General features: G+C 53.8%; 11 protein-coding genes across 11 annotated transcripts; 3 read left to right on the top strand and 8 right to left on the bottom strand.

Annotated features, from left to right (window-relative positions):
* Positions 1–171: 171 nt before the first annotated feature.
* DACRYDRAFT_24964 (aldehyde dehydrogenase) lies at positions 172–2,468 on the bottom strand. Its single transcript, XM_040773938.1, has 10 exons — positions 2,188–2,468; positions 1,807–2,137; positions 1,555–1,755; positions 1,254–1,503; positions 966–1,209; positions 883–917; positions 779–834; positions 631–729; positions 471–583; positions 172–411 (listed from the first exon to the last, which is right to left on the bottom strand). The coding sequence occupies exons 1-10, from the start codon at positions 2,230–2,232 to the stop codon at positions 253–255; spliced, it is 1,533 nt and encodes a 510-aa protein (XP_040624480.1). The 5' UTR covers positions 2,233–2,468; the 3' UTR covers positions 172–252.
* Positions 2,469–3,187: 719 nt separating this feature from the next.
* Positions 3,188–4,457, bottom strand: DACRYDRAFT_119253 (alpha/beta-hydrolase; the record flags this gene model as incomplete). The annotated part of the gene is made up of 5 exons (XM_040770754.1): positions 3,188–3,337; positions 3,391–3,796; positions 3,848–3,943; positions 3,994–4,247; positions 4,304–4,457. The coding sequence occupies 5 exons, from the start codon at positions 4,455–4,457 to the stop codon at positions 3,195–3,197; spliced, it is 1,053 nt and encodes a 350-aa protein (XP_040624479.1). The 3' UTR covers positions 3,188–3,194.
* Positions 4,458–4,646: 189 nt separating this feature from the next.
* On the bottom strand, positions 4,647–5,954 carry DACRYDRAFT_84541 (Aminomethyltransferase folate-binding domain-containing protein; the record flags this gene model as incomplete). Its single annotated transcript, XM_040776689.1, has 4 exons — positions 4,647–5,117; positions 5,168–5,314; positions 5,363–5,690; positions 5,742–5,954. The coding sequence occupies 4 exons, from the start codon at positions 5,952–5,954 to the stop codon at positions 4,726–4,728; spliced, it is 1,080 nt and encodes a 359-aa protein (XP_040624478.1). The 3' UTR covers positions 4,647–4,725.
* Positions 5,955–6,580: 626 nt separating this feature from the next.
* Positions 6,581–6,894, top strand: DACRYDRAFT_58697 (uncharacterized protein; the record flags this gene model as incomplete). The annotated part of the gene is made up of 2 exons (XM_040775512.1): positions 6,581–6,748; positions 6,799–6,894. 2 exons carry the CDS (start codon positions 6,581–6,583, stop codon positions 6,892–6,894), a joined length of 264 nt encoding a protein of 87 aa, XP_040624477.1.
* Positions 6,895–7,095: 201 nt separating this feature from the next.
* Positions 7,096–7,705, bottom strand: DACRYDRAFT_18557 (4'-phosphopantetheinyl transferase; the record flags this gene model as incomplete). Its single annotated transcript, XM_040771366.1, has 2 exons — positions 7,096–7,456; positions 7,506–7,705. 2 exons carry the CDS (start codon positions 7,703–7,705, stop codon positions 7,096–7,098), a joined length of 561 nt encoding a protein of 186 aa, XP_040624476.1.
* A 95-nt stretch (positions 7,706–7,800) lies between these two features.
* On the top strand, positions 7,801–10,838 carry DACRYDRAFT_84536 (WD40 repeat-like protein; the record flags this gene model as incomplete). The annotated part of the gene is given in 13 exon segments (XM_040776688.1): positions 7,801–7,938; positions 7,992–8,159; positions 8,209–8,374; positions 8,430–8,507; positions 8,556–8,612; positions 8,626–9,382; positions 9,432–9,681; positions 9,732–9,838; positions 9,853–10,199; positions 10,248–10,354; positions 10,405–10,508; positions 10,557–10,655; positions 10,703–10,838. The coding sequence occupies 13 exon segments, from the start codon at positions 7,801–7,803 to the stop codon at positions 10,836–10,838; spliced, it is 2,514 nt and encodes an 837-aa protein (XP_040624475.1).
* Positions 10,839–11,044: 206 nt separating this feature from the next.
* On the bottom strand, positions 11,045–11,984 carry DACRYDRAFT_24959 (uncharacterized protein). The gene is made up of 5 exons (XM_040773937.1): positions 11,799–11,984; positions 11,592–11,745; positions 11,509–11,542; positions 11,341–11,454; positions 11,045–11,287 (listed from the first exon to the last, which is right to left on the bottom strand). Exons 1-5 carry the CDS (start codon positions 11,943–11,945, stop codon positions 11,242–11,244), a joined length of 495 nt encoding a protein of 164 aa, XP_040624474.1. The 5' UTR covers positions 11,946–11,984; the 3' UTR covers positions 11,045–11,241.
* Positions 11,985–12,689: 705 nt separating this feature from the next.
* DACRYDRAFT_35898 (uncharacterized protein) lies at positions 12,690–12,923 on the bottom strand (the record flags this gene model as incomplete). Its single annotated transcript, XM_040774399.1, has 1 exon — positions 12,690–12,923. A coding segment is annotated over one exon (234 nt), but the record flags the coding sequence as incomplete, so codon positions are not given.
* Positions 12,924–15,117: 2,194 nt separating this feature from the next.
* DACRYDRAFT_84532 (RNA-binding domain-containing protein) lies at positions 15,118–16,248 on the bottom strand. The gene is made up of 6 exons (XM_040776687.1): positions 16,099–16,248; positions 15,824–16,048; positions 15,661–15,767; positions 15,522–15,609; positions 15,331–15,452; positions 15,118–15,282 (listed from the first exon to the last, which is right to left on the bottom strand). The coding sequence occupies exons 1-6, from the start codon at positions 16,171–16,173 to the stop codon at positions 15,258–15,260; spliced, it is 642 nt and encodes a 213-aa protein (XP_040624472.1). The 5' UTR covers positions 16,174–16,248; the 3' UTR covers positions 15,118–15,257.
* Positions 16,249–17,193: 945 nt separating this feature from the next.
* Positions 17,194–20,630, top strand: DACRYDRAFT_119248 (uncharacterized protein; the record flags this gene model as incomplete). Its single annotated transcript, XM_040770753.1, has 5 exons — positions 17,194–17,372; positions 17,425–17,535; positions 17,587–18,024; positions 18,079–18,670; positions 18,719–20,630. 5 exons carry the CDS (start codon positions 17,194–17,196, stop codon positions 20,624–20,626), a joined length of 3,228 nt encoding a protein of 1,075 aa, XP_040624471.1. The 3' UTR covers positions 20,627–20,630.
* A 1,008-nt stretch (positions 20,631–21,638) lies between these two features.
* Positions 21,639–23,203, bottom strand: DACRYDRAFT_24957 (NADP-binding protein). Its single transcript, XM_040773936.1, has 9 exons — positions 22,917–23,203; positions 22,845–22,867; positions 22,765–22,793; positions 22,642–22,716; positions 22,366–22,592; positions 22,216–22,290; positions 22,114–22,166; positions 21,981–22,062; positions 21,639–21,930 (listed from the first exon to the last, which is right to left on the bottom strand). The coding sequence occupies exons 1-9, from the start codon at positions 22,984–22,986 to the stop codon at positions 21,692–21,694; spliced, it is 873 nt and encodes a 290-aa protein (XP_040624470.1). The 5' UTR covers positions 22,987–23,203; the 3' UTR covers positions 21,639–21,691.
* Between the last annotated feature and the right edge of the window lie 525 nt (positions 23,204–23,728).

Genomic DNA, 23,728 nt, shown 5'->3' with positions numbered 1-23,728 from the left:
TTATATCCCTCTGGCCTCCGCATTTTCATGCTAATAAGCCGCGATAGAAACAACAATAAACATTTACTAATAGTCAATCCAAAACTCATTCCGAAGCACGTCTCAATTCTAGTTCTCGCTGTAAACTTGGGGCACACGAGAGCGGTGCTCAAGCCGACTCTTTGTTTCATTTTATATTCATTGCGCATCACATGCATACGCCTCCAAATGAATACACCCGTCTCGTCACGCTCCCTGCGTAAGTGATTTTCGCTACTTTAACCTCTGAGCAACTGCAGCAGCGAGCATAACAATAACACCTGCCCCAAAGATCTTGATCCACAATCTTTGCAGCAGTGAAAGCTTTGAGCCCGGCTTTGCCCAGGGAATGTTGACCTTCGCAAACAGTCTGAGACGGACATAGTTCTTGGCCTATTCAATCACAGATTGAGTCACACACCAGCCAAGGTACGCAAAAGAAGGCCGCTTACTGTATATGGAGGATATCTCAGGGCCATGAAGAGCTCAGCTATGCGCGGCGCTTCCATCATCGTTCGGTGATGCGTGAAAGTATCGAATGCGGCCCGACCGTGGTGTGCTCCATCTATGACAAATTAGCATAGAACACCGAAGAGAACTGTGCAGCTTTACATCCAGAATCACCGGTGCCGCCAAATGGAACAGGATCAGAAGCGGCCTGTATGATGACATCATTCACCATCAGGCCGCCGCTCCGAGTCCAAGTCCGAACTGTATGGGCACGTAAGCGCAAAAGTTCGACATGATGTGGATGCCCTACTATATTCTTTTGTCTTGCCGTCGGTTGTAAACACATAAATTACCAACGGTGAAGGGCTGAATGTCATTAAGCATTTAATTCGCATCGGAAAAGGTGCGGCGTACCCTTGCCGCACATACTCGACTGCCTCTTGCACATTCTGCACCCCATCACGTCAGTCGAGCTTCTATTTCTGTTGGCAACTTACCTTGACTGTCACAATGGGAAGAATAGGTCCGAACAGCTCACTCTCCATCAGAGCGTCCTCCTTGGAGACGTTGACATATATCGATGGAGCGATGAACTTTGTGTCCCGATCCGATTCTCCTCCACATAGGAGCTCAGCTTTGCTTCGGTCCATGATGTCCTTCAACCGGTCAAAGCTCCTGTGGTCGACGATCCGTCCAAAACTTGCCGACTTTCCCGCACCTTCGGGGTAGAACTTCGCATACCTGATCGCGCTCAGCGCGCGCTGCGACTAGGAAAACTGACTCACGTCTTCTTGAACGCCTCTACCAAACGATCTGCGCAATCCTCCGATACGAGCACATAATCAGGGGCGACACATGTTTGCCCGCCGTTGACCGTCTTGCCCCAAAGGATCTTGCGCGCTGCAACGTCGATGTTGGCGGTGGAGTCGACAATCACAGGAGACTTTCCCCCCAGCTCGAGCGAGACGGGCGTCAAGTGCTGAGCTGCTGCGGTTGCAACGATCTTTCCGACTCGACCGCTTCCGGTGAAGAAAACTGCGGATTGTGTGTCAGAAGCGGCCATAATACGGTTTGGACGTTGCGCACTCTGATCCCATTTCAGCTCTAGCAACTTGGTGGTCTCCTGAACCCCTCCATTGACTACCCTATACGCGTCGTTGTCGAGGTACTTTGCAACCAGTTCCTCAAACAAGGCGGAGATATTGGGTACGATCTCGGACATTTTGATTACACATGGACATCCGGCGGCGATCGCCCCCATCAAGGGAGATACCGTGCAATAGATTGCTGTTCATCAATGTGACATAATTCAAAGAATGCAACACACATCTGACGTACGATAGTTAAAAGGTCCGATGATCAACCCGACCCCCTTTGGATCTTTAGTGATTCTCGGCGTCAGTATGCCCGTCACCATGTCCATGGGTGCATATTCCGTCTTCATCCACTTGCGCAGGTTCTTGATCGCATACACGCACGCCCCGATCATGATATGCGTCTCGATGAATGTGACCTCTTCCTTCGGTCGCCCAAGGTCCTTGTAGAACGCATCGATCATACGCGCTTCATTCTCCTGGATCATGTAGGCGAGCTGGAGGAGCTGAGTCCGACGGTATGACTCTGGCCGGCATTTGTTCGATTTGAATGTGCGCTGCAGGTCGGCGTGATACTGCAGATATATTTCAGTTTTGGACGCAAGAGTCGTGTATTGTCACTCACCTGCTCGATAGTCGCCAGCGGGGTGTACTCGAGGATGGTCGACATGGTTTGAGAGTTTTCCTTGCTGGATCGGGGATCCCGGGCTTATAACCCCTGCCTGGGCTTGGTGGGGGAACGGGGCGAAAAGCGACGGATGAGAAGTATGACAGGACGCTGGAAGAGAAGGCTGCTCGGCACTAATACGATTATTCGCCGTCCCACTCTTTAGCCCTGGGCGAACTCTGGTCAGCCCTGCAACCTTCTAGATCTCCCGTAGTCAGTGCGGCAAAACAACGGCAGGCGCGTGACGTTTCCTTTCTTTGACCATACGAGGTGCCGCAAGCCACCAGTGGAGAATTGGAGATTGTTCTATCCGTCCACTTGGAAATGGCAAGCTCGGAGAGGGCGGAAGCAGATAATTCTTGTCAAGGGGCAACTACCAACATCAGAATCATCATCTCTCATGTTGCGCAGTTCGGTTTCCTATGCAAAGGTGCACGCTTGCCTCAAATCGAATGTGTACATCGGCGAAATTCTAAAGTGGAGAGGCTGATCATTTGAGGCGTGCTCATGCACAGCTAATGGACATAATTCTTGGGCGTATCCAACAAATCCTCTTTCGATTACGTTTGTTGAGTGCGAGAATGATAGTCACGAGTCTCGATGATCATTTGAAACTTCCAATAGCCGGTCATCGTTAGGTTCAATTTAAAAGTACCACGTGTAGGGACACGTGAATAACCGGTACCCTCATTTACGTAGCGGTCTGTGTCCTTCTTCCATCAGCCTAGTCAACTCTCGTCCTGAGAGCCTAGCAACTCAGCTCGTACAAGGTGCCCGCCGGAATCAAGTGTACACTCCGAGTATTGGCGTATTATCGAGCACAGAAGGAAGCTGTCTGTCCTTAGGCAGCACGTCTTGCATTTCAAAATGAGCCTACTCGGTCGTACTCACTCGAGCTCGGGTTTGACAGTCTTTGCAAACATACATTGCTTACATCCTTTTGACACATCCTTTTTGTTTGTATTTTACATGAAGAGCTCCTCAACGAGGTTGCGGGGTGATACAATGCTTTCTACCTCCCTTGGTCCACCTGCCGGAGCTCCCTCCGGCCGGTGTATGTTTTCCTCCAGCCAACGAATACAAACGTTGGCGACTGGAATGTTATGTTCTAGAACATCATTTCATCACTCTCCAGACGCTCAATACACAGACAGTTCATACCAAAGCAAAATGCATGCGGGATACCAGGTTCGCCCTCCGACGATCTCGGCGTATTAGCGCCCGGCGTGAGCCCCAGAGCCTCCTCGATCTCCGCCCGGTTCTTGCCAACCCAGTTGTCTACTCTAGCGAACAGACAGAATATCTTCTCCCTATTCTTTTGCAAGAACTCGCGATCCAGCTCCTTGATTTCTCGCATTTCGTATTGTGCCAGAGTCAGCGCGGCGTATAGGATGCTCGGGTGCGAAATGAATTGGGATGCTTTGTCCTTCACCATCTCATAGTGAGCGGCGTCGACACGCTTGTTGATGCCAGGTGGGACGATGTAAGGAGCGATTAGAGAGGCGATGGGCTGTAACATCCAGGCGCATATGGGGAGAATTGTGCGCCCAAAAGGGGTGAACATCCACTGAATATTCATGAGCGTCTGCCAAGTCGTCATACACGAAGATAAGCATACCCCTTGCCGTCGGCCATTAGGCGAGCTTGAAATATTGCAAATGGCTGGTGTGACGAGGAATAGCGCGTCGATGTTGTCTGGCCGTCGTTTGGCGACCTATGAGGACGGGCGTCAATTTGGTCTCGTGCGCACAATTTCCAACTTACGTTACACATAATCCATGCTCCCACACTATGGCCGCATAACACAACTTTGACATTTTTATCGAACAGGGTGAGGAGTGAGTCAAACAGCTCAATATTTGCGTCGACTTGTGCGTCTAGAGAGTAAGTGCTCTCTGGTGGTGTTGGCACTTCGGAGACCTGCCCGGAGAGCGCATGTCCGAAGACGGCAATGTCCGGCGCCGAAGTGGCTATCTTATCGAGGAATGACCTGTACAGGGGGAGGATGCCAGGGTTGCCTATTTTCGTCGTATGACGTTAGCTCGACTAGCAACGAAGACACAAATCCACGCACCGGTCACGAACAGGAAGAGGGTAGTCACGCGCTCCGGCGGCTGCGCATATATCACCAGAGTCTGCCCTTTCGCAAGCTTGTAAGAATGCGTGAATGCGGCTTGGAAAATCCTTTCGTTTAACTGGGTCACGCTGGTTAGGAAGGCAGGATGCATCTATGGTCGTCGTTCTAGAGCAAAACAGTGTGCCGGGCCCTGTGTACGTGCGCCTTCTTACCGGTTATGCGCAGCTCATCCCCAACCCGGGGCTAGGGATAATCAAAACGCGAAGGAATGAACATTCTTGATAATTCTATTGTCGACTGCAGAGTTCTGGTGCTGGTCAAGAGGAGAAGGGCAGGTTTTCGACAATAAGATGTCGGACACTATATAAACAGACATTGTTAAGATACAACTGGTTCCGGTTAAGATGACATCGCATAATCTATTGTTCACTACGTAACGTCGCGTGCTGTCCCTCTCGTGTAGGCCACCACTTTGGATGCCTTGGCATAATCATCCAGTCCGGATCCTCCTCCCAATTGAGGGCCAATTCCACCTCACCATTAGACTTTTCACCCTTCGATAGTGGCAATACAGCCAACCCAACGTTTTGGTACGCACACAACAGTCGACCCTTGCCGCGTGCTCCTGGAATCGGGATGGCCGTTCCAGGAGGGGGCAGACGCCGTCCTTCGGGCAAGATCATGAGAGTGAACGGAGGTTCGTCGCCTTTCCGGTAGAGAGTAACGGGCCACGTCCGCTTTCTCACAATGCCGGTATGGTAGGTGCGAACCAGGAGCTCCTGTCCAACGTAGCAGCCCTTGCGGAAGTCGACTTGAGAGCAGAATCAGCATCTGCGCCAATAATATTATAACGTCACTTACTGCCACCCATCATATCGAGGTTCATATCGAATGGCAATGCCTGACCGTGAACGATCTCGTCCGCGCCCTCGGGTACGCCAATCATGACTCGGTGGAGTGTGTATGCCATACTGTCAACCTCCGTATAACCTTGTCCGCTAGTCGGTGCTGCAAATGCCTTTAGAGTACATTCAATTGACATGCCGACGTGCTCACGTTTTCCCCCCGTCGGTATCAGCCATCTTCTACCCATCCCAGGTGCTCGTCTGTCGAGAGCGCTAGGAAACTCCTTCGCGGGCTCGTCCTCCCAGACGGGTTCCAGCGCTCCACCTGGTCCCCACTGCCACTGCCATTTCATAGGTGGCTCATATCCTCCGAATAGCTGGTAAATGCTCCATTGGTCGGTCACATCCGTGAACTTGACGCGAGACCGAAGCACATATCGGCGAAGGTAGTCGCGTAGGGAGAGTATCGGTCGACGATCATACTCGATTATGAAACCATCTTCGACCGGGTATATGAAGCAGTCGTATAGCACTCTGCCCTGGTATCACATTAGATGGCATGACAGGAGATAAAGCAGAAGGCCGCGTACTTGAGCATGAATGAACGTCGAGAAGATCCCCGCACTGGGCTTGGGAATCACCTTCCTCGTTGTTAAGCCGTTCAAAAATTCAGTTGCATCGGAGCTTGAGATCTTGAGGAGTGATCTATTGGGTACAATGGCTGCAGAAGGGGCAACAGTAGGGGCGGTAAAGTATGTTCTGCATAGAGGTGTTGACCGAATGAAGCGATGTACCCGGTTCATGGTTGAGAACACGAAAGGGCTAAGTCAGGGTCAGCTGGGGGTGGGAGGAATCGCCCCGTCCAACTGCAGGGACCGCACTGCAGCTGCACCGTCCAACCTCCTGGAGGTGCAAAGTCGGCCAGATTCTTACTTGATTGAGAATATGCAATAATAGAAAGTATTTTGATGACTCTTCTATTGAGCCTTGGAGAATTGAAGTAAGCAATTAGGCAGTGTACAAGGCTGGAGATTGTAAGCGAGTTGATGTTTCTGATAGGGTTTCCAGGCCCTTTCCCTGGGCTAATTAGTATCCCTTATGCACCTGCATCGAACTGCATCGAACTGCACCTACAGACGCAGCCGCGTCGCCAACGCCACTCTGAGTTTGGTGGGAAATCGGTGCAAGCTGCATAGAGCACTCGATACTCTTCAAAACGAGAATGCTATTAAACAAATATCATTCAGACAGCCTATATGCATGGATCTTTTTACAGGTGCAAAAGACATTGGTGATGTGGAAGGTTTCCAAAACATAGGCGTGCGTTGGGGCGCAGCTGCATGCAGGTGCGATGCAGCGAAATATCCCTACCCGGGTCAGCTGGCAGCCTTTCCTTCCTGCCAACTTTGTCAGCTCAACGGTTCCCAGCATGTCCTGCCAACCAATCCGTGACGATCTCGCCGAATGTATTCTTCACTCAGACTGCGTCCTCAAACAAGGCAGGACACCCAGCGATTGCCTGACGCATCACCAGGACGAACTTCCAACCCCCTGTCAGCACTTGAGGCGAGCACTCTTTGAGTGCAAGCGGGGAATGGTGAGCACATGGATCTGTCTCATTGGCAGAATTAATGAAGCTCCTTGTAGCTTGATATGCGAAAACGGTTTAGAGGAAATGCACCGGTTGGAGAATCAAGAGCGGGTGTCAATGCAACACAAACTGCTGCGACAGACAATCAATGATGGGGGACATCTCTCGTACGCATCCATGGCAATCGGAGGGCTGCATATCTGACTACCATCGCAGGGTATAACGATACATGAGGGTATGATGTGATAATGTGTACATCATGTATAGCACCATCTATTCGTTGACTCTTTAATTTCAGACGCTCCCAACTCAACCAGACTCCTTAGCGAATACCTGAGCGCTCCTTAGGAAGTTCATACCGGTTGTCCCGAACCTCCTCCTCTGGCATCATCCTTTTCATCTCCCCAAACAGCATCTCTGAAAGACACGGGTTTTTGTTCTGGTGACAAATGTTTGCCACGAATCGCAAGTTGGTCGTCCCACTCAGTTTCCTCCCCATCTTCTGTCCATTTCGGTCTTTCAATCACACAAAACGTGCTGACATAGTCGCCGTCGTGTGTTATGCTGACATGTATGTTCCCAATCAAATGTTTCTTCAGTGGATCAAGGATTCGAACGTATGGTTTGCCCCACTTCTTCTTGAGGTCAACATCCTTCCACGTTAGCTTCAGGCGAGGAAAAGCGGCTTTGAACACTGCTTCTTTCACCGAGAATCTGAGGGTGCATTCAGACTGAGTCTAGTGATATACATGATAGTGCATACCGCACGGCTAACCACATATATCGTGTGTCCTCCTCCCATGACTGCATTCTTGGAGGAAACGGGTGTTTCAAGCGCTGGAATGCCACGAACTCTTGCTCGGTGAGAAACCTCTTCGCGACCCGCAGTGGCCCTCTTCGTTCCATTAGCAATCGTATTCGATTGGCTCGAAGTATGTCCGTGCCGATACCATAGATTGTCATTGTGAGTCACTGACTTGTAGAGACTGTGCGAAGTGAAATTTATGAGCGCTTGCCGCGTCGTGTTCCCAAGATTTCCTGCAGCGACCCTGACCAGGATGGCATTCTCCAGAAATGAAATCTCCCTCGACTACGTCTCAATAGGCTGTAATCGCTTCTCAAATGCGGCAGATTGCAGCCCAGAAAACCTTGTTGCATTTGGTGCTGGTCAATTTATTGCCCTGTGGCAGTTATCTGTACGAATCGTTCACAGTCCGTCTGCTAGGATATCGGCCCTGATCTCTCCTAGCAACACTCTAGTCGCGGTATTCAGCGCACATTATCAGGCCACTCACATACTGTAACAACAGTTAAGTTTCAAACTCGAGTGGATGAGAAAGGCACCAAAAGAACATTTGGACTTGTCAGCGGCGACGCAGGTGGGGAGGTCATTGTCTGGAGGGTTGTGGATGATGTGGTTCGTCCTGCATCTCTGTGCTGATTTACCTCTGTTACAAGAAGGACAGTGGGCTCTCAGCGCTCGATTGAAGGCTCATAAATCATCAATAGCTTCCATTGGTCTTCTTGCAACGACAACATCAGGCGCTGTGAACGGAGGACAGGAGAGTGGTCTTCTGCTAACGGGCGCTTCCGATGGCACGGTCAATGTGTGGGACCTTTCTAAAGCAGAGGGTTAGTTTTTTTCTTTGGAATTTCAAATATATGCTGAAATTGTGCATCTAAAAAGAAGCTCCAACTCAGATCCTGAATTTAAACGGCAAGTATTCTCTGGACCTCGCGCTTATAATCCTTCCCAACACCAACAGTGAGTTGATCACTATGAGCATTGGTATTAACTCCGATCTGTTCCTAGTTATTGTGCTAGCTGTCGCGTGCACTGATAGAAAGCTTCAAATATGGGCGCGGGATAGTGAAGAGGCAAGTTATCGTCACGGGAACAAGGAGCAGACTAACAAGTCTCCAGTTCCGATATCGCATGTCGCTTGAGGGTCACGGGGATTGGATTCGATGCCTTTCGTTTGTTACAGAACCTCCGATTGAGCAAGAGCAACCGATGCGCGTTATTCTTGCATCCGGCTCCCAAGATGGATATATCCGATTGTGGACGATTGCGCAAATCCATCAGGAGGAATCTAAAAGGAGTGGCGCAACTGGGGGGTTAAGCAACGACTTGCTTGAAATATTTGAGAAATCACTCGCAGAAGGTGGTCAGCTGTCAACTAAGGCGCATGTCTTGGTGTTCGACAGCGGGCGCTATTCCGTTACTTTTGATGCCCTTCTGCTTGGCCATGAAGGATGGGTCACCGGCTTGCACTGGTATCCCCAGCTCCAGACTCCCTCCAGCTCGAAGCAGCCTCTTGTCCTCCTTACGTCTGCATCAGACAACTCGCTTATCATGTGGTCGCAGGATCCCGATTCTTCCATTTGGTTGAACAGGCAACGCTTTGGTGATATTGCCGGGAAAGGGATGGGTTTCTTTGGTGCTCTTTGGGGGAATGACGGGTGTGATGTCTTGGCTCATGCCTGGAACGGTAGCTTTCACCGATGGCACATTGATGCTCAGAATGCTGAAGATCGTGTCTCGGGGTCATGGGAGCCGGCACTCGCTTTGACTGGCCACAGTCAACCAGTGCGTGACGTAGCTTGGGAGCCCAGCGGTCGATACGTCTTGTCGTGCAGGTATGCCATGGAAATGTCTCTTTTCTTCTTTATCTGATTCATCCTGCAGTTCGGATCAGACCAGTCGAATACACGGTCCATGGCGATCTGATCCATCGATCAGCAAGGCTGGTGAGATCACTTGGCACGAGTTGGCTCGGCCACAGATACACGGCTATGATCCCGTGACTGGCGCGTTCGTTAATTCTCTGCGGTTCGTAAGCGGTTCAGATGAGAAGGTAGCAAGAGTCTTCGATGCTCCCGGCTCTTTTGTTCGCACGTTGCGCGCATCACATCTAGTCGAAGAGGCCATATCCGCTGTACGTATCGACCGCGCTAACCGATGTTGTCCCTAACAAAATTGGCCTAGGACGATCGACCGGCCGCTGCAAGCGTCCCCGCACTGGGATTGTCCAACAAGGTTGTTAGTCAAGGTGCGTGGAATGACTCAGACGCCGTCCCGTGTCACAATAGTCCGTTACAGAGGAAAGCACGGCACCATTGGACGATGCTGCCTTGTCGCAGCGACCACCCGTAGAGAGCGAGTTAGCACTTGCAACACTTTGGCCGGAAATCGAGAAAATATTCGGTCACGGCTACGAGTTATTTGCGTTGGCGGTTTCGCCAGACGAGAAATTTGTAGCAACGTCGTGCAAGTCCACAACACCGGATCATGCCGTCATTCGGGTTTATGACACGACAAATTGGAAGCAGTTTGGCTCACCCTTAGCGGGCCACGCGTTGACCATTACGCGGATCGCCTTCAGTCCAAGTGGTCGATATATCCTCTCGGTCTCCCGGGATCGTAGCTGGCACCTCCATGAGTTCAACGCAGAGGGTAGGTCACGCACGTCCTTACTGAATGTCGCTCACTGAAACAACGCAGGGTTCCTGCCCGTCGCCTCATCAGAGAAAGGTCATGCCCGCATCATCTGGGATTGTGCTTGGGGCTCTGATGACAACCTGTTTGTCACAGCGGCGCGGGACAAGACCGTGAGCTCAGACTTTGAAACATTGAAGAAGCGTTGACATAAATACCTCAGGTGAAAATCTGGCGCCGAGACTCTTCGGCTTGGAAGGCAGTCGCCACACTAAAACTCGGCGAGTCCGCCACAGCAGTTGACCTCCATTCTCTTGGAGAGTCTCAGTGCGTTGTTCCCACCCGTTTCATTACGATGATTTATGTGTCCTGCAGCTATGTGCTTGCTGTTGGCTTGGAGACTGGCCACATTGAGCTACACACATCCGACAATCTGGCGGAGAAGTGGAAGAAAATACTGGTTTTGGACTCTGAGTAAGCAAACAACATCTTAGATAAAGCTGAACCTCATCTTGCCCTAGTCTCGCACACGTCCAGGAGATTCACCGTTTGCGCTGGAGCCCGAGAAAACCAGAAAACGGCTCAATGAAGTACCAGCTAGCCTCTTGCGGAGATGATGGTTCACTTCGCATCTTTACGATCGACCTGCATCTGTAGCTTCCACGATGTCTCCTAGCACTAGTTCAACGGGGAACGACGATGATAATTTCACGCTATAGAGATCAAAGCTTTTGTACAAAATACAATTCGACACTCTACTCCAGCTACGTTCTGCTGAGTTGAGGGGGCGAGGCAAGCCAGGATGAGAGGAGGGGCAACAGGATCGACCCAGACGGCGAAAGTAAACCGGAGAAACAAAGGATGTTCAGGGAGACGCAATACGGATGCAAACGAAGAACAACGTAGGGTAGAGCGAACAGAATGCGTCGCAGACAGCGGGCAGAGGCCGGCAGACGGCGGCGAGTTATATATAAGTGTTGGTTGTTGGTAATTTGGTGATGATACCTTGATCCCTAGGAAGACAGGTTCCGACCGGAGAAGCTAACGATACAAGGCTTGACTATAGCACATCGCGAAGAGAGGAGGGGACTTCGGGGCATTTGATCCTGTGTCAGGAAATGAGCGCCCGCAGGCAGCGGGTTCCGATATGGCGACTTACTTATAGAAACACTCGATAGATCGCAGCATCTCCACATCGCCGCCTGTTGCAGTGACAAAGTTGACAACCACGCCGTCCTTGGTACCACGTGTGTTGGACATGGCGGGGGCAACACTAGCGGCGAGTCAGCATCCTGTTCCTAACGACCAACATCATGCATGCACATACCGAGGGGAGTACTCTTCGACAGCCTTTGGCAAGTCTGAAACCTCGTCAGCATCAACATCGTATAAGGGCATGAGAAGACGGACCATAATTGATGACCAGCGGCACCTGGTACACATCGGGCGCCTTGACAGGCACGTCGTACACGATCAAGACCTTTGTAGGTCCCTGTCGCTGTCCGTGCGACACCCGGAACTTTTGGAACGCAGCCACGCGCTGACCTTGGGACATGTCGCCGTGCTATTTCTCACATTAGCTCGCAAGACGAGAGAAAAGTAAGGATGCTCGCTCACGAGAGGGACGACCTCGAGCCCCTTGCCCGCAAGCCGGTACATCACCGCCTCGAGCGCGTTCATCCCTCCGACATAGACGATCGCTTGGCTGACATCGACGTCCTCGAGCAGTTCGCTCAGAGCGTCAAGCTTCCACTGACGGGCCATCTCCGTTTCCGCATTTGTGGCACCCCTGCCACTGCCGATGATCCCCAGCCCACCACCCGGCGTCTGAGGAGGCGCTTCCGCCCGCCCACCAGCGGTGAACGCCAAGTAGAGGTAGTAGTTCTTCAGCCCGGGGCGGGAGTGCCCGCCCCCGCTCTCACCAGCCTGATGCGGCCCGTTCCCGTCCCGACGGACGAGGACACGCACCGCTTCCCGCATCTGGATCGCATTAGCAAGGTTGAGCACATCCTGTGGCACCGTATTGCTGAAGAGCGCAGTCTGCCGTTCCACACCTGGGGGGACGTCCAATCCCAGATTGGGTAGGATGGCGGGGAAGCGGCGGTTGACGGGCGTCTGGACTGTTGGTTGGAAGGGCGAGCCTGCCCCACCGAGGAATGGGTTGTCGAACGGGTTGTGCACGGGGGTCATTGGCGCTGCCGGTGAGACGGCTGGTGTTCCGCTATTTGGACCACTGGAGGAGCGTCTCGCAGCAGGAAGGAGGCGGACGACACTGAAGACATGTTCATGCAAGTTGCGCGCAATGAGCTGGTCCACTTCGTCCAGCACCAGAAAGCGGACATCTGCACCACTCACACCTCCTCCCTGAGGCGGGGTGAACAGCGCATGCATACGCTGCGGTGTCCCGCAGATAATGTGCGGGGTGTTCTGCGCCCAGTTGCACAGATCGGCAGTGACGTCGTTCCCCCCTCCGGTGGAGATAGCGACGCGCAAGCCGATAGGCCCACCAAGGTCCCTCAGCATCTTGTGCCCTTGGTTCGCTTGGTCCACGGTGGTGCAGACGATGAGTACTGTCGGCCCGCGTGTCGGGAGCCGCTGGGCGAGGGTGTTGAGGCAGATCTGGATAGCGGGAATCACGTATGCAGCAATACGTTCCTGTGTAGGGGGTGCTTGGGCGATGATGTCGTTTCCCCGGAGGAGGAAGGGGACAGCACGTTGCTGGATCTTGTTTGGGGGGCCGATACTGCACGCAGGGGAGGGATCAGACTTGCTCCCTCTTCCGCTTGGGGGTAGGAGCACTCACCCGTATTTGACAATAGCGTGTTGCAGCTCGAGGCTGAGCGGCAGCTGGTCCCATTTAGTCACGTTTGGGCCTGGCTCTCTCGGGCTCCCACCACCCCAATCACCGGTATCGATAGTCTGTATCATAGTCAGCATATCCTACTAACGCTACACTGTAACCAAAGTAGGGAAAAGGAAGACTGACACTAGCACTTTCCCTCCTAACCAGCTGGGCACTAGGCCGCCTCTTCCCTCCCATAGCAGCGACCGCTCCCTCCCTCACGGCTGCCAAGTCGAGCGATCCCTGGCTCCACTGCCTGAGCGGGCTTCCCACAGCCTGGGGTGCCCTGGGGCTCGGGCTCGGGCGCGGGTCACGGAGAGCGAATATCCCCGGACTCTGGAGGACGGCTGGGCTCTGCAGCCCTCCGCCTGGAGGGGCACCAGGGGGAGTATCAGCGATCACTCCCAGGCGGGGGGTGACTGGCGCTCCTCCAGGCGTGGGCGGGAGGGGGAAGGAAGCGTTCACATTCTGCATATGGGCCTTGGTCTGCAGTGCCAGGAGCTGGGAGACAGACGTAGTGAGCGTGTTCACTCTCTGCGAAAGCTGCTTCACTTCCTCCGCACTGGCGGCGTTGTCCCCCGTACCGAGGGCTGGTGTGCCCGGCGCCCGAGCAGTAGGAGTCGTAAGGCTCGAAGCGCTGCTGCTTGCTGACTGTCCCGGGCCGAAGGGGGTGCCCGTGCCAGTTTCGGGCATGCGAGAAAGCAAGAGAGAGAGCTTGCGGTTCACGTCTCCCAGTTCGCGCTGGATCTCCTTGCTCGTATACTCCGTGCGGACCAGTCGGTCGAGGATATCGTTCAGAAACGGACTAGCCTTGGCCTGCTGGTCAAAGACGTCTTCTGGCCCTCCCGTACCCGTAGAATGGACAGAGATGGAGGCCATAGAAGAGGCGGAGACGGATGCTGCGCTTGTGCCTTCTACAGCTTGCACGCCGGGAGGAGGCGAGTTGCTGAAGTCGCTCGCGGCGGTCGACGGGGTGGACATGGCTGTCCCGCCCGCAACGCTAGGCGCACGCCCGGGGGCGATGTTGGTGCTATGATTGCTGCTGCTGCTCATGCGCCCGTTGAGGGAAGCAGCGGGAGTGCTACCTTCCTGCAAAGAGAGGGATCCGAAAGTTGAAAAAGAGTCACTGAGGGGGTTGACGTTCTGTGTCGTAGGGATACCGAACCTGTCCAAAGAGGGAGCGGGAGAGGCAGAAAAAGAGTGCGCACTGGACAGAGGGGGACGGTATGTCCTTGGACTGCTCTGCGCGTCTCCGGATCTGTCTATGCTGTTCCGCACGGGGAAGGTGGTGGCGGGGTCGTCCTGCTCGTCTCGGGAGCGGAAGCTGGAGATGGAGGACCCGGAAAGCCTGTTCTGGGAGCGGGAGGGGTGGGGGAGGTGAGGGAGTGAGGGGAGTGCGGGGAGGGAGGGGAAGACGGGGAGGGGGAATTGGGGGAGACCCGGGGGGGCAGAGGGAGTGGATAGGAGGGAAGGGAAGAAAGGTGCTGAGGAAGGGTTGAGGTTCTTGCTGGTTGCCATTGTTGACGGGGAGGAGGATGAAGAGGACGGTGAGGACGGTGAGGAAGATGGCGTGGACGGAGGGGAAGGGGACGGGGACGGTGTTGAGGGGGAGAAGGAGGGAAGCGGTGCGCTGGTTGTGGACGACGCGTGTCAAGGGCGAAAGTGGGACGTTGAGCAGCGGGTGTTCAGTGTCAAAGTGCGGGATGTCGTAACCCACTGTTCGATCACCGATCGATCACTTTTACAATATTGTCAGTTTATTATTTAACAATGAACGATGATTGATGATTGTTACTTACACACTTCCGTTGTGGAGATTGTCAGGGAACAAGGACAGTGTGTGGATGACACCCCCCTGGAAGGGGAAGGAGGAGAAAGGAGTTGCGGTTGCTGTCCTCTATTCCTCAAAGGGTCCTCCCCGCGCCCAACACCGATTGGCTTACTACCAACTCGAGCAGGAAAGTAAGAGGAAGTGTATTCGTTCAATAGAGCAACTCTTGACAACTGATAGAAGTGGCAATTCAGGCACTCCCGCCGGCAACTCCCGTGCTATGTATCTTGTTGCAGGGAATGCATGTCATGATACAATTAATGGGCAGTAAGTAGGCATCAACAGCAACAGCAACATCAACATCAACATCAACATCTTCCTCTCCCCAGCCTCCCATGGTTGAACAATACAGCCCCGTTACTTCAGTAGCGGGTTTTTTACGTCTCTCCCCATCAATCACCGCTCAACCCCTCCACGCTCCCCTGCCCCTGTATACTCGTCAGCTTCACACAGTAGAAAAAAAGGAAGAAACCGACCGCCCCCTTGCCCGGGAGTAGGGAGAGTACCCGTATCCCCCCCGAGGATGGCCGCCTCTGTACCCTCCGCGTCCTCTTCCTCGCCGGTTGAACCCGGGGATGTTGGTGCGTTTTGCTACTACCTGTGTGTGGATGAGCACGGGTTTCCACTGGGAGGGAAAGGAATGGTGTGAGATGAAGAGAGGACGCACGCTGATTATCCGCCCGCAGAGCATGCTTTCATTCAGCAACAACGCGTTCTGCACCGTCTCCGGTTCCGCAAACTCGATATAACAAAACCTGCGGCCAGTCAGCAACTGTCAACGTCCCATGTTACACGGGTAGACGAACCCCTTAGGATGCCCACTAAACTTGTCGCAGACGATCGTGACCCTGTTTATCTGTCCACAGCTCGCAAAATGGTTTGATATATCCGTCGGTGTGGCTGAGTAGTCCACCTAGCCCAGCCCATTCAGCACATGCAACCCCTCAAGCAAACCAAAATAGCACCTACATTCCCAACATACACCGACCGCTTGTCAACATCTTCCTGTGCCTCTCCCTCAACCTGTATCTCCTCGTGTTCGCCATTCGGTTCCCCCTCCTTCGGCGCAGGAACGGGAGTACCAGCGCCGTCCTGTGCAGAAGGGGCGCGTACTGGCGCGTCAGCCTGCAGGGACCGGAGTGTCGCTGCTTCTTCTTCCATCAGCCGCATGCGGGCTTTGATCTCCTCCAGTTCCTGTTTGGCAGGATCAGTTAGTGAAATGGTTGAGAGGGATAAGTACACACTGAGCCGTCGTAGCCTTCTAGATCGATGTCCTCCCCCTCTGCGGTGGGTGTATGCGCGTCAGATGCATCAGCCATATTGCGTTCTCACAGTGTTGGTCTCTCGTAGACAAGAGGAAGAGCGAGCCGTGTAGCCGTACGAGTGTAAGAAAGTTGGTCCAGCGCCACCAAAATGTTTTGTGACTCTTGTTCACGCGCACAAATGGCGGCGATATACCCAAAGTGGCGATTCTGATTCCGTTTCCGTTCATTCCACCTGGCATGCCTCGGCGTCAGGTCAATTTCCCCGGTGGTCTCACGAGGGTGCGACAGAGAGAGGCGATTGTTTGTCAGTACACGGTATCCCTGGAACAACGGGCCCGGTCAGAGCGTATCCCCTAAGCACAGAGAATATCCCCAAGTTAATACATAAATAGCTATTTAACACTAGTTAACGTTCCATATTGATATTATAACAGTATTTACCGTAATTAGTATACAGAGCCTACAATGCGCCCCTAAACAGCCGCCAGCAAATGGACACAATCCATTTCAATTCAGTCCTTTCTTCCTCTTCCACCGCACACGCCGATCAACTCACTCCGAGGGGGGGAGACGACTACCCTGACCCTTTGGCTAATTCACTTCTTTCCTCTCTGTGCACGACGACGACGACGACGACGACATTATTCCCGCCAGCCAGCACATCCCACATTCCACAGGCAGTGCACTCGAGTCACCCACCTTCGGCTTACTACTTACTCCCTGCGCCAGCTTCCCCCCTTCAGCGCTAGTCCACCTGCGCTCCGGCTACTAATCCAACATCTTGGGGCCTTCGAGAAGCTCTGTTCGGCATATCCCTCTCCCCTTGCTCAAGTGCTGCTCGCTGCTCACCGTCTACCGCTCACCGTCCCTTGTCCCCTATTTAGGGACAGCGCCCGTGAAACCCTTTGTGGGTCCAGCGCGACACACCTTACGACCTCAAACGTCCTTCCTCCATCCACCCTCTCCTCTCTTTTCTCTTACCTCTCACACCTACCCACGAACATACCACACCTGACGGGTACTGTCTGTTGTAACTGTGCGTTATCATCTCTCCACCGGATGTCAACACCCAGCATGTCGGCACCCCCGATGTCTACCGAGCCCTCCACTTCCTCCGCTCCAGCCGCAGCGTCAGACCAAGACGCAGCGCGCAAGAAACGGCGCAAGGATGCTTCTACAGGCCGGGGGCACGTACCAAGGGACGCGAACGTGCCTCGACAGCCGAGGGTGTACAGAGCGTGCGAGAGCTGCAGGTACGTCTTTCTCCTCACTGACTAGGTTCGACTTGCCTAATAGGGAGAACAGGAGGAAGAAGATAAAGTGCGATGGGGTGGAGCCCGTCTGTGGACAGTGTTTGGGAAACATCAATGCTTGTACTTGGAAGCCTACTGCTGATCGAGCCGCTCACAGTCGACAGTACGCCCTGCTCACCTGATTCTCATCATCCGCTGACTTTGCCTCATGCAGATACGTCCAACAGCTCGAGACTCGCTTGCATCATATGGAAACCCTGTTCCAGCACGTGGCGCCAGTAATGGAAGCGCTGACCGCCTCCACGCAAGGAGGAGTCCAGGGCCAGCCGCCGAACGGGATCGGACTTCCCCAGCAGGTAGCGGCTCAGGCCGCGAGGCACTATATGCAGAACATGAACGACGCTGCGCGGGCAGCGATGGCCCAGCAGCAGAGCATGACTCTAGGCACAGCCGGTGCCGTGCCCGCTAATGTCGGCACGAGCGTCTTGCCCCAGGGAGGGATTGGCATGCCGCAGATGGACGATAGTAGCGAGCTGGAGGAAGAGGGGAGTAGCGAGGAGGAGAGTGTGCAGACGGATGATGCGCCCGATAGTAGTGAGGAGGTGGCACAGAAGTTTGGCCAACTGCAGGTGGACGAGAATGGCCAGTGGAGGTACGTGGGTTCTATCGTATATGCGCCTGAATGCTGATGCCTCGTCATCTGTAGGTGGATAGGAGGCGCGAGCACTATGTCCCTCGTCGAGAGCTTACGTATGCTTGCTAGGCAGCCGACATACCCCTCCCCACCCGGTGAACGTGGTGGGATGGACGATCTACTCTTCCCGAACGCTATCGGGCTGGGCAAAGTCCGACGTGTCGCTCTTCCCCGGAGCTCGGAAGTCGAGTACCCTCCCCGGGATCTTGCTGACGCGCTCGTCGATGCCTACTTTGCCATGTTCCACCACACGCTGCCCGTGTTGGACAAGATGAGCTTCATGACCAAGTATCACGATCATATGGAGCGAGGGACGTACAGGGACGACGCCGGGTTCCAGAGCACGATCTTCGGTGTGTTCGCCGTTGCCGCGAGGTTCCTTAACGACCCTAGGCTTGGGGACGTCAATGGGGATGGAGGACTGGCGATGACGTTCTACGATCGGGCTATGATCCTCCATTTTATTGGGGCGGACAAGACCCAGCTGGCGCATGTCCAGTGCGTCGTGCTCCTCAGCAGTGCACTAGCGAGCTGGAACTTGCTCGCCGAGAGTTGGCTACTCCTTGGTCAGGGGATCCGGACCGCGCAGGATCTGGGATTGCATGTGAGTGACCACCTGGAAGTACAAGGATCATACTGAGCATATACGCAGCGTGCGGCTCCAAAGTCCTCGCTCACCCCGCTCGAGCGGGAGATGCACAAGCGTATCTGGTGGTGTGTGTATATGCTCGACCGGCTACTTGCGGTCGCCCTCGGCCGCCCGCTCGGGATCGAGGATAGCGACTGTGATGTTGAGCTCCCCCTGCCTTTGGACGACGAGGCGCTCCGACTGCACCTTGAAGGCCAGCCAATGGGCGAACCGTCAACCATCATGGTAGGGTTTATCGCTCTCACCGACCTGGCCAAGATCGGCGGGCAGATGCTGCGTCAAGTGTATGCCGTCAACAAGACCGGTTTCCACCTGGATGCCGTGGCGGCCGCTGCGCTCCAGCAGTCTGTAGACGCGCTCGATTCCGCCCTCAGCAAGTGGTGCGACAGCCTTCCCCCCGAACTGAGGAGCAAGCCCCAAGGAGAGAAGGAGATCTTCATGGCTGCTATCTTGTGCACGTCTTACTACGCCATCCTCATATCCCTGCATCGGGTTTTCCTCCCTACGTCGCGCAGGCACGGACCGACCCAGTCAGTTTCCATTGCGAAGGCCGTTTCCGCCTCGAGGAACTGTATCCTCCTCGCCAAGGCTCTTAGGAACATCATCTTCCCCTCTCACCACCTGGCTTTCTTCGTTCAGTACCTCTTCAGCAGCGCGGTCATCCTCTGCCTGTGTATCATGCGCCTCATGGACGAGACGCAGAGCAAGCAGTCCATGGCCGAAGTCACCCAATGTATCCAGTGTCTGCACGACCTCGAGTCCTCCTACCCAGGCGCAAAGAAATGCCGCGACCTGCTCATCAAGTTGTTCGAGGTGAGCAAGGAATACGCAGCCCGCCGCGCGGAGAAAGAGAGACATCCGCATCCTCACAATAGGCTGCATCGTGCGGGTAGCATGCACAAGACCCGCAGGCATTCTAACAAGACGGGCTCGAGTTCCCCAAGTGATTGGAGCGGGAAGAGGCCGCATGTTACCCCGCCCAGGGAGATGTCGACTGGTCAGGTCTTGCCCGGAAATCAGCCGATCAAGATGTCCCCCGGTCAGATGAACGCTGTCCCGCAGCAGGTAACGCCGCCCTCCGCCTACGGGGGTGTGGGACAACATGTCCTTCAGGGAATCGCCCCTTCCGGAACGTATACCCCGGGACAGCTGAGAGCAGCAACAATGTCGGGCAGTTCGATGGCCGCACCCGCTTACAACGTTCAGTCCGGCACCGGAAACACTGGATCGCCGACGCATACGTCTCCGTCCAGCGTAGACTCTGCGGCGGGCCACAAGCGCACACGTCAGGAAAGCCAGATGCAAGACCCCTCTGGATCGTCGTACATCCCCACTTTCGGAGCGAGCACGCAGCCCTTGCGCCAGATGCACACCCATCAGCCGTCGCCGATTCGTATCGTCCCGCCCGGCATGGCTAACATTCCCCCGAACCCTGCGTCGGCTCCCCCTGCTCCCGGAGTTGGATATCCTCAGATGCCGCCACCTGGGTATCTGAACCAGGCGCCGAACAGTGCGATCAATCCTGCCATGACGTATAATGTTGCTGGACCGGAGTGGAACGCGCCCGTCAAGCGAGAATCTCCCGCACCGCCTATGCAAGCCTCGGGCACGGCGCCACCCAATCCCGGAAGCTACACGCCCTCCCCACCGAACTATCAGACTGCGTTCAACGTGGGTGCCAATGGAAGCATGCCGGCGTTTGATCTCGAGGGTCTGAATCTGCCTCCTGGTGATGCGGACTTTTTGAACAATTTTGGTGAAGGCTGGTCAGACTTTGGTGGCTCTGATCAGTTCCTCGACAACAGCATGTCTCTTGACCCCAGCTCTTTCGACTTCGCTTTCGATAATACTTTCTTCCCTCTTGACGTAGAACGTCCCGGGAGCGCGAACGCAAACATGCTGCAGCAATAACCGGGGGACGCTAGGACGTATGCATGATCCTGAGGGTTGTACACTATTAATGACTCGTTATTCTGGATGTCTTCTTGTCTCAGATTCTGGCCGAACACTGTCCGTGAACACGAAGTAGAAAGATAATTTGTTTATGTATGCCTGCGCGTTCAAGTTGAGAGTATCGCATGAATAGAATGGTTGATTGCCTGTGTCGTCATCGGCCACTGAACGACACATGCGTCAAGGGATCCAGAAGTGCAGCTTCGGCACGTATTCGGCACCTTCCGTGCCGCTTCTTCCTTTCAGCAAGCTCTTCTTCGCGTGGTCATGGGTTCAATAGTGGCCCTGCCAGCCGTAAACCGCACAAGACATGATCGGGTCAGCAAGCTCCGATGGTGTCAAGGCAAGATTTATCGCCGCAAGTGCTACTACCACTCAACGTGTCAAATCGCACCACGAGGGGTTTATGCACCGATATTCTTTTGGAGACAAACGCAATCTTCCCCGCTGGTAATCAGTCTGCTCGGATCTCCGAAACACCGGAAATGGGACTCAGATTTCTTCTGCGAACGCAGCGTTGAGATACACGGTCTTTTTGAAGCGCTATTCGGATCATACTACTCTAGCTTGCCCCCTCTACTCGCTCTAATGATTTTTTTCAACTTCGCTCCCCGTGAGCGCCTCTTTCAAAAACAAAGAAGCTAGTTCGTCGCACCCGGATTTGGAATTTTACAGCATCAACTGCGGCCGCATGCAAACAAGTTTGCAGCCACCTCCCGCAACTCCGGTGCATCACCACTAGCCTCAATTGTGGGAAACCACCACGGTAACGACAGCTAAAAGGAAGGTCTGTATGTGTCTCACAACCGAGGGGACGTTATTTCCGAGCATAACTCGGTAATGAGGAACACCGAACAAATAAGAATGCACCGCCGCCCGCAAACCATTGCTAAGGGTCTGGGTGGATGTCGATATAGTAGATCACATGCACAATGGGTCTACAATGGCATTTCCATTATACAATGAGACACTGGGTATAGCAAATCCCTTGTTTGCGGTATCGGTGACAGCTACAGAGTCCACTTAGATCACACGGAGAATCCGTTCCTTCAAGGTCTTGTACATTCCGGTGCTGAGGAGGTCCAGATCATCACCCTCAATCCTGAATGCCCCAATGTTGTCTGGTATGGTGTATACTGCGCCATGAGTGGCCGGATCTGGATCAGTCGCACCGTGTATTATGGATCCGACAATATGGCGAATTTGCGTCATGGGGAGACCACCGAGCAATTTGCGAGCAGCGGGATAAACAATGGCAGTATCTGCGGCTCTAATAAGCCACCATCACGAGTAAAGTTGCCAAGTGACATACCCGCAAACCAAGGGCAGACTGTGGTCACACGGATCCCGAACAAGGGAGCCTCTTGAGAAAGAGTTTTTGCAAGCCCGAGCACCTGTATATTCTGGTCACGGACAATCACTGAAAGGGAAAGATCGGCACTGACGCCATGTTTCGAAGTGACGTAGAGACAACCCGGTGGCAGACTCATCAAAGATGCTATTCCGCGGGTTAGTGTCCTGCGGGCCGATGTTCATGGCCAGCTTACCTATTGAGCCGATGAAGACCATGGTCTTGCCAGGGTCTGGATTTGAACGGAGGTAGAAAACAGCCAGTCTTGCACCTACAATAGGCCTCTGCGATTAGGGGAAGTTCCAAAATGGTAAACTGGACACGAGGCGTGTGCGGGCCGACTTACTGTACAACACAGAAATCAGGTTAATTTGCACCGGCTTCAGGTCTGGCTTCGTGGGCTGCGGACCACAACCCAAGTCTTCAGTGTCAAGGTTGTTGAACCGTGTACGCTCGCTAATACCAGCATTTGGGATCACGATATGGATTTTGCCGAAGGTTGCTATTGCAAGCTGGAAGAGGGAGACCTGATCCTCCCAAGATGCCACGTCACACCGCTGACCGATTACACTCCTAAGAGGAAATTAGCTTTCTGAACATGGCTCGCGATAAAAGTTCTCACCCGCCCAGCGCCTTGATCTCGTTACATGTCGCGATTAACGCCGTTTCGTCGATATCCCCAATGACGAGCTTCGCACTGATGCAACATGATTACATGCCAAGATGCCGTGAGGAGGAAACATACCCATTTCGTGCCGCTTCCAGGGAAACAGACTGTGTGGATTCATGAGCACGCTGCCTAGGGAAGGTGACGTTGCAGCTAACCTTGCCTATTCCACTTGCCGCTCCTGCTTTATTCATCAGAATGTGGCGACATGGAAAAGTCAGTATGCTTACCTGTAATGAGAACAACTTTGTCATGTAGCTCACTAACATGGGCAAAGAGCTCTTCATCGCTGAGAGACATGGTGGCAGATGGCGGATAACTTGGAAATACCGCTCCAGTCGTTGTTGAAGCAAGAGTGGCAAGATTTATACAAGTCCTAAGCCACAACACTGGAGCAGGTCCAAATTTCCGATGTTGGCAGCAAGTATGCCCCGGTTACAAAGAATCCAAGTCAGGGCAGAAGAATGCCGAAGATGCCACGAGCGCTGGCGTTGGTATCCGTGAGCCGATGCCGGCGCTACACAGTATGTGGTCGCCTCGAAGGAAGGGTCGTATAAGAAGCCCCTCAAGTCAGCCTCCGCCCAAGAACTAGATTACGACGGCTGCACGCTTCCCATGTCCGGCGAATTGTAAGTGCCGAGTCGTCATACAGAAGTAAAAGAGATTTTGGGCCGTTTCATCACAAGCGTGCCAGACATTCCGTCGCAATATCCATGGTGGGCGTCAGACCTCACTTATTCCTGGTTGCTCCAGGCGCCAGTTCTACGTCAGTGTGTAGGTGTCACCTCAGACAGCACATCATGCAAAATTAAACCCCATCAGATGACGACGAAGATTCCAGTGATATCGGCTCCCGGTGCTGCCGTTCGCCAGCAATTCAAGTTCCGATGTGAAAGACATTTTTCACCGGCGGCGAGATACGGAATGCGTTTGTAGGAGGATATTGTTGGGATCAGCATACCTCGTGCAAGGGGATAAGATGCTAGCTGACAACATCAGGGCAGTTGATGAAAAGGGCCACGATATTCCGGCGAAAGCGTCG

Source organism: Dacryopinax primogenitus, assembly GCF_000292625.1.
Source record: "Dacryopinax primogenitus strain DJM-731 SS1 chromosome Unknown DACRYscaffold_22, whole genome shotgun sequence".
In the NCBI taxonomy this organism is placed as follows: Eukaryota; Fungi; Basidiomycota; class Dacrymycetes; order Dacrymycetales; family Dacrymycetaceae; genus Dacryopinax; species Dacryopinax primogenitus.
Note: the sequence above shows the minus strand (reverse complement) of the source record. Positions and strands in the feature narration are given on the sequence as shown.

Coding starts and splice junctions, on each gene's coding strand:
- DACRYDRAFT_24964 (XM_040773938.1), bottom strand. CDS start 2,232: ATGTCGACCATCCTCGAGTACACCCCGCTGGCGACTATCGAGCAG. Junction 1,756..1,806: donor CATCGGACCTTTTAACTATC/GTACGTCAGATG, acceptor ATTGATGAACAG/CAATCTATTGCACGGTATCT. Junction 1,504..1,554: donor AGAGCTGAAATGGGATCAGA/GTGCGCAACGTC, acceptor CACAATCCGCAG/TTTTCTTCACCGGAAGCGGT.
- DACRYDRAFT_24959 (XM_040773937.1), bottom strand. CDS start 11,945: ATGGCCCGTCAGTGGAAGCTTGACGCTCTGAGCGAACTGCTCGAGGAC. Junction 11,746..11,798: donor GGCTCGAGGTCGTCCCTCTC/GTGAGCGAGCAT, acceptor TGTGAGAAATAG/CACGGCGACATGTCCCAAGG. Junction 11,543..11,591: donor GCCGCTGGTCATCAATTATG/GTCCGTCTTCTC, acceptor ACGAGGTTTCAG/ACTTGCCAAAGGCTGTCGAA.
- DACRYDRAFT_84532 (XM_040776687.1), bottom strand. CDS start 16,173: ATGGCTGATGCATCTGACGCGCATACACCCACCGCAGAGGGGGAGGAC. Junction 16,049..16,098: donor TAGAAGGCTACGACGGCTCA/GTGTGTACTTAT, acceptor CCTGCCAAACAG/GAACTGGAGGAGATCAAAGC. Junction 15,768..15,823: donor GGTCGGTGTATGTTGGGAAT/GTAGGTGCTATT, acceptor GGGCTGGGCTAG/GTGGACTACTCAGCCACACC.
- DACRYDRAFT_24957 (XM_040773936.1), bottom strand. CDS start 22,986: ATGTCTCTCAGCGATGAAGAGCTCTTTGCCCATGTTAGTGAGCTACAT. Junction 22,868..22,916: donor CAAAGTTGTTCTCATTACAG/GTAAGCATACTG, acceptor TGAATAAAGCAG/GAGCGGCAAGTGGAATAGGC. Junction 21,931..21,980: donor AGTCTGCCCTTGGTTTGCGG/GTATGTCACTTG, acceptor TTAGAGCCGCAG/ATACTGCCATTGTTTATCCC.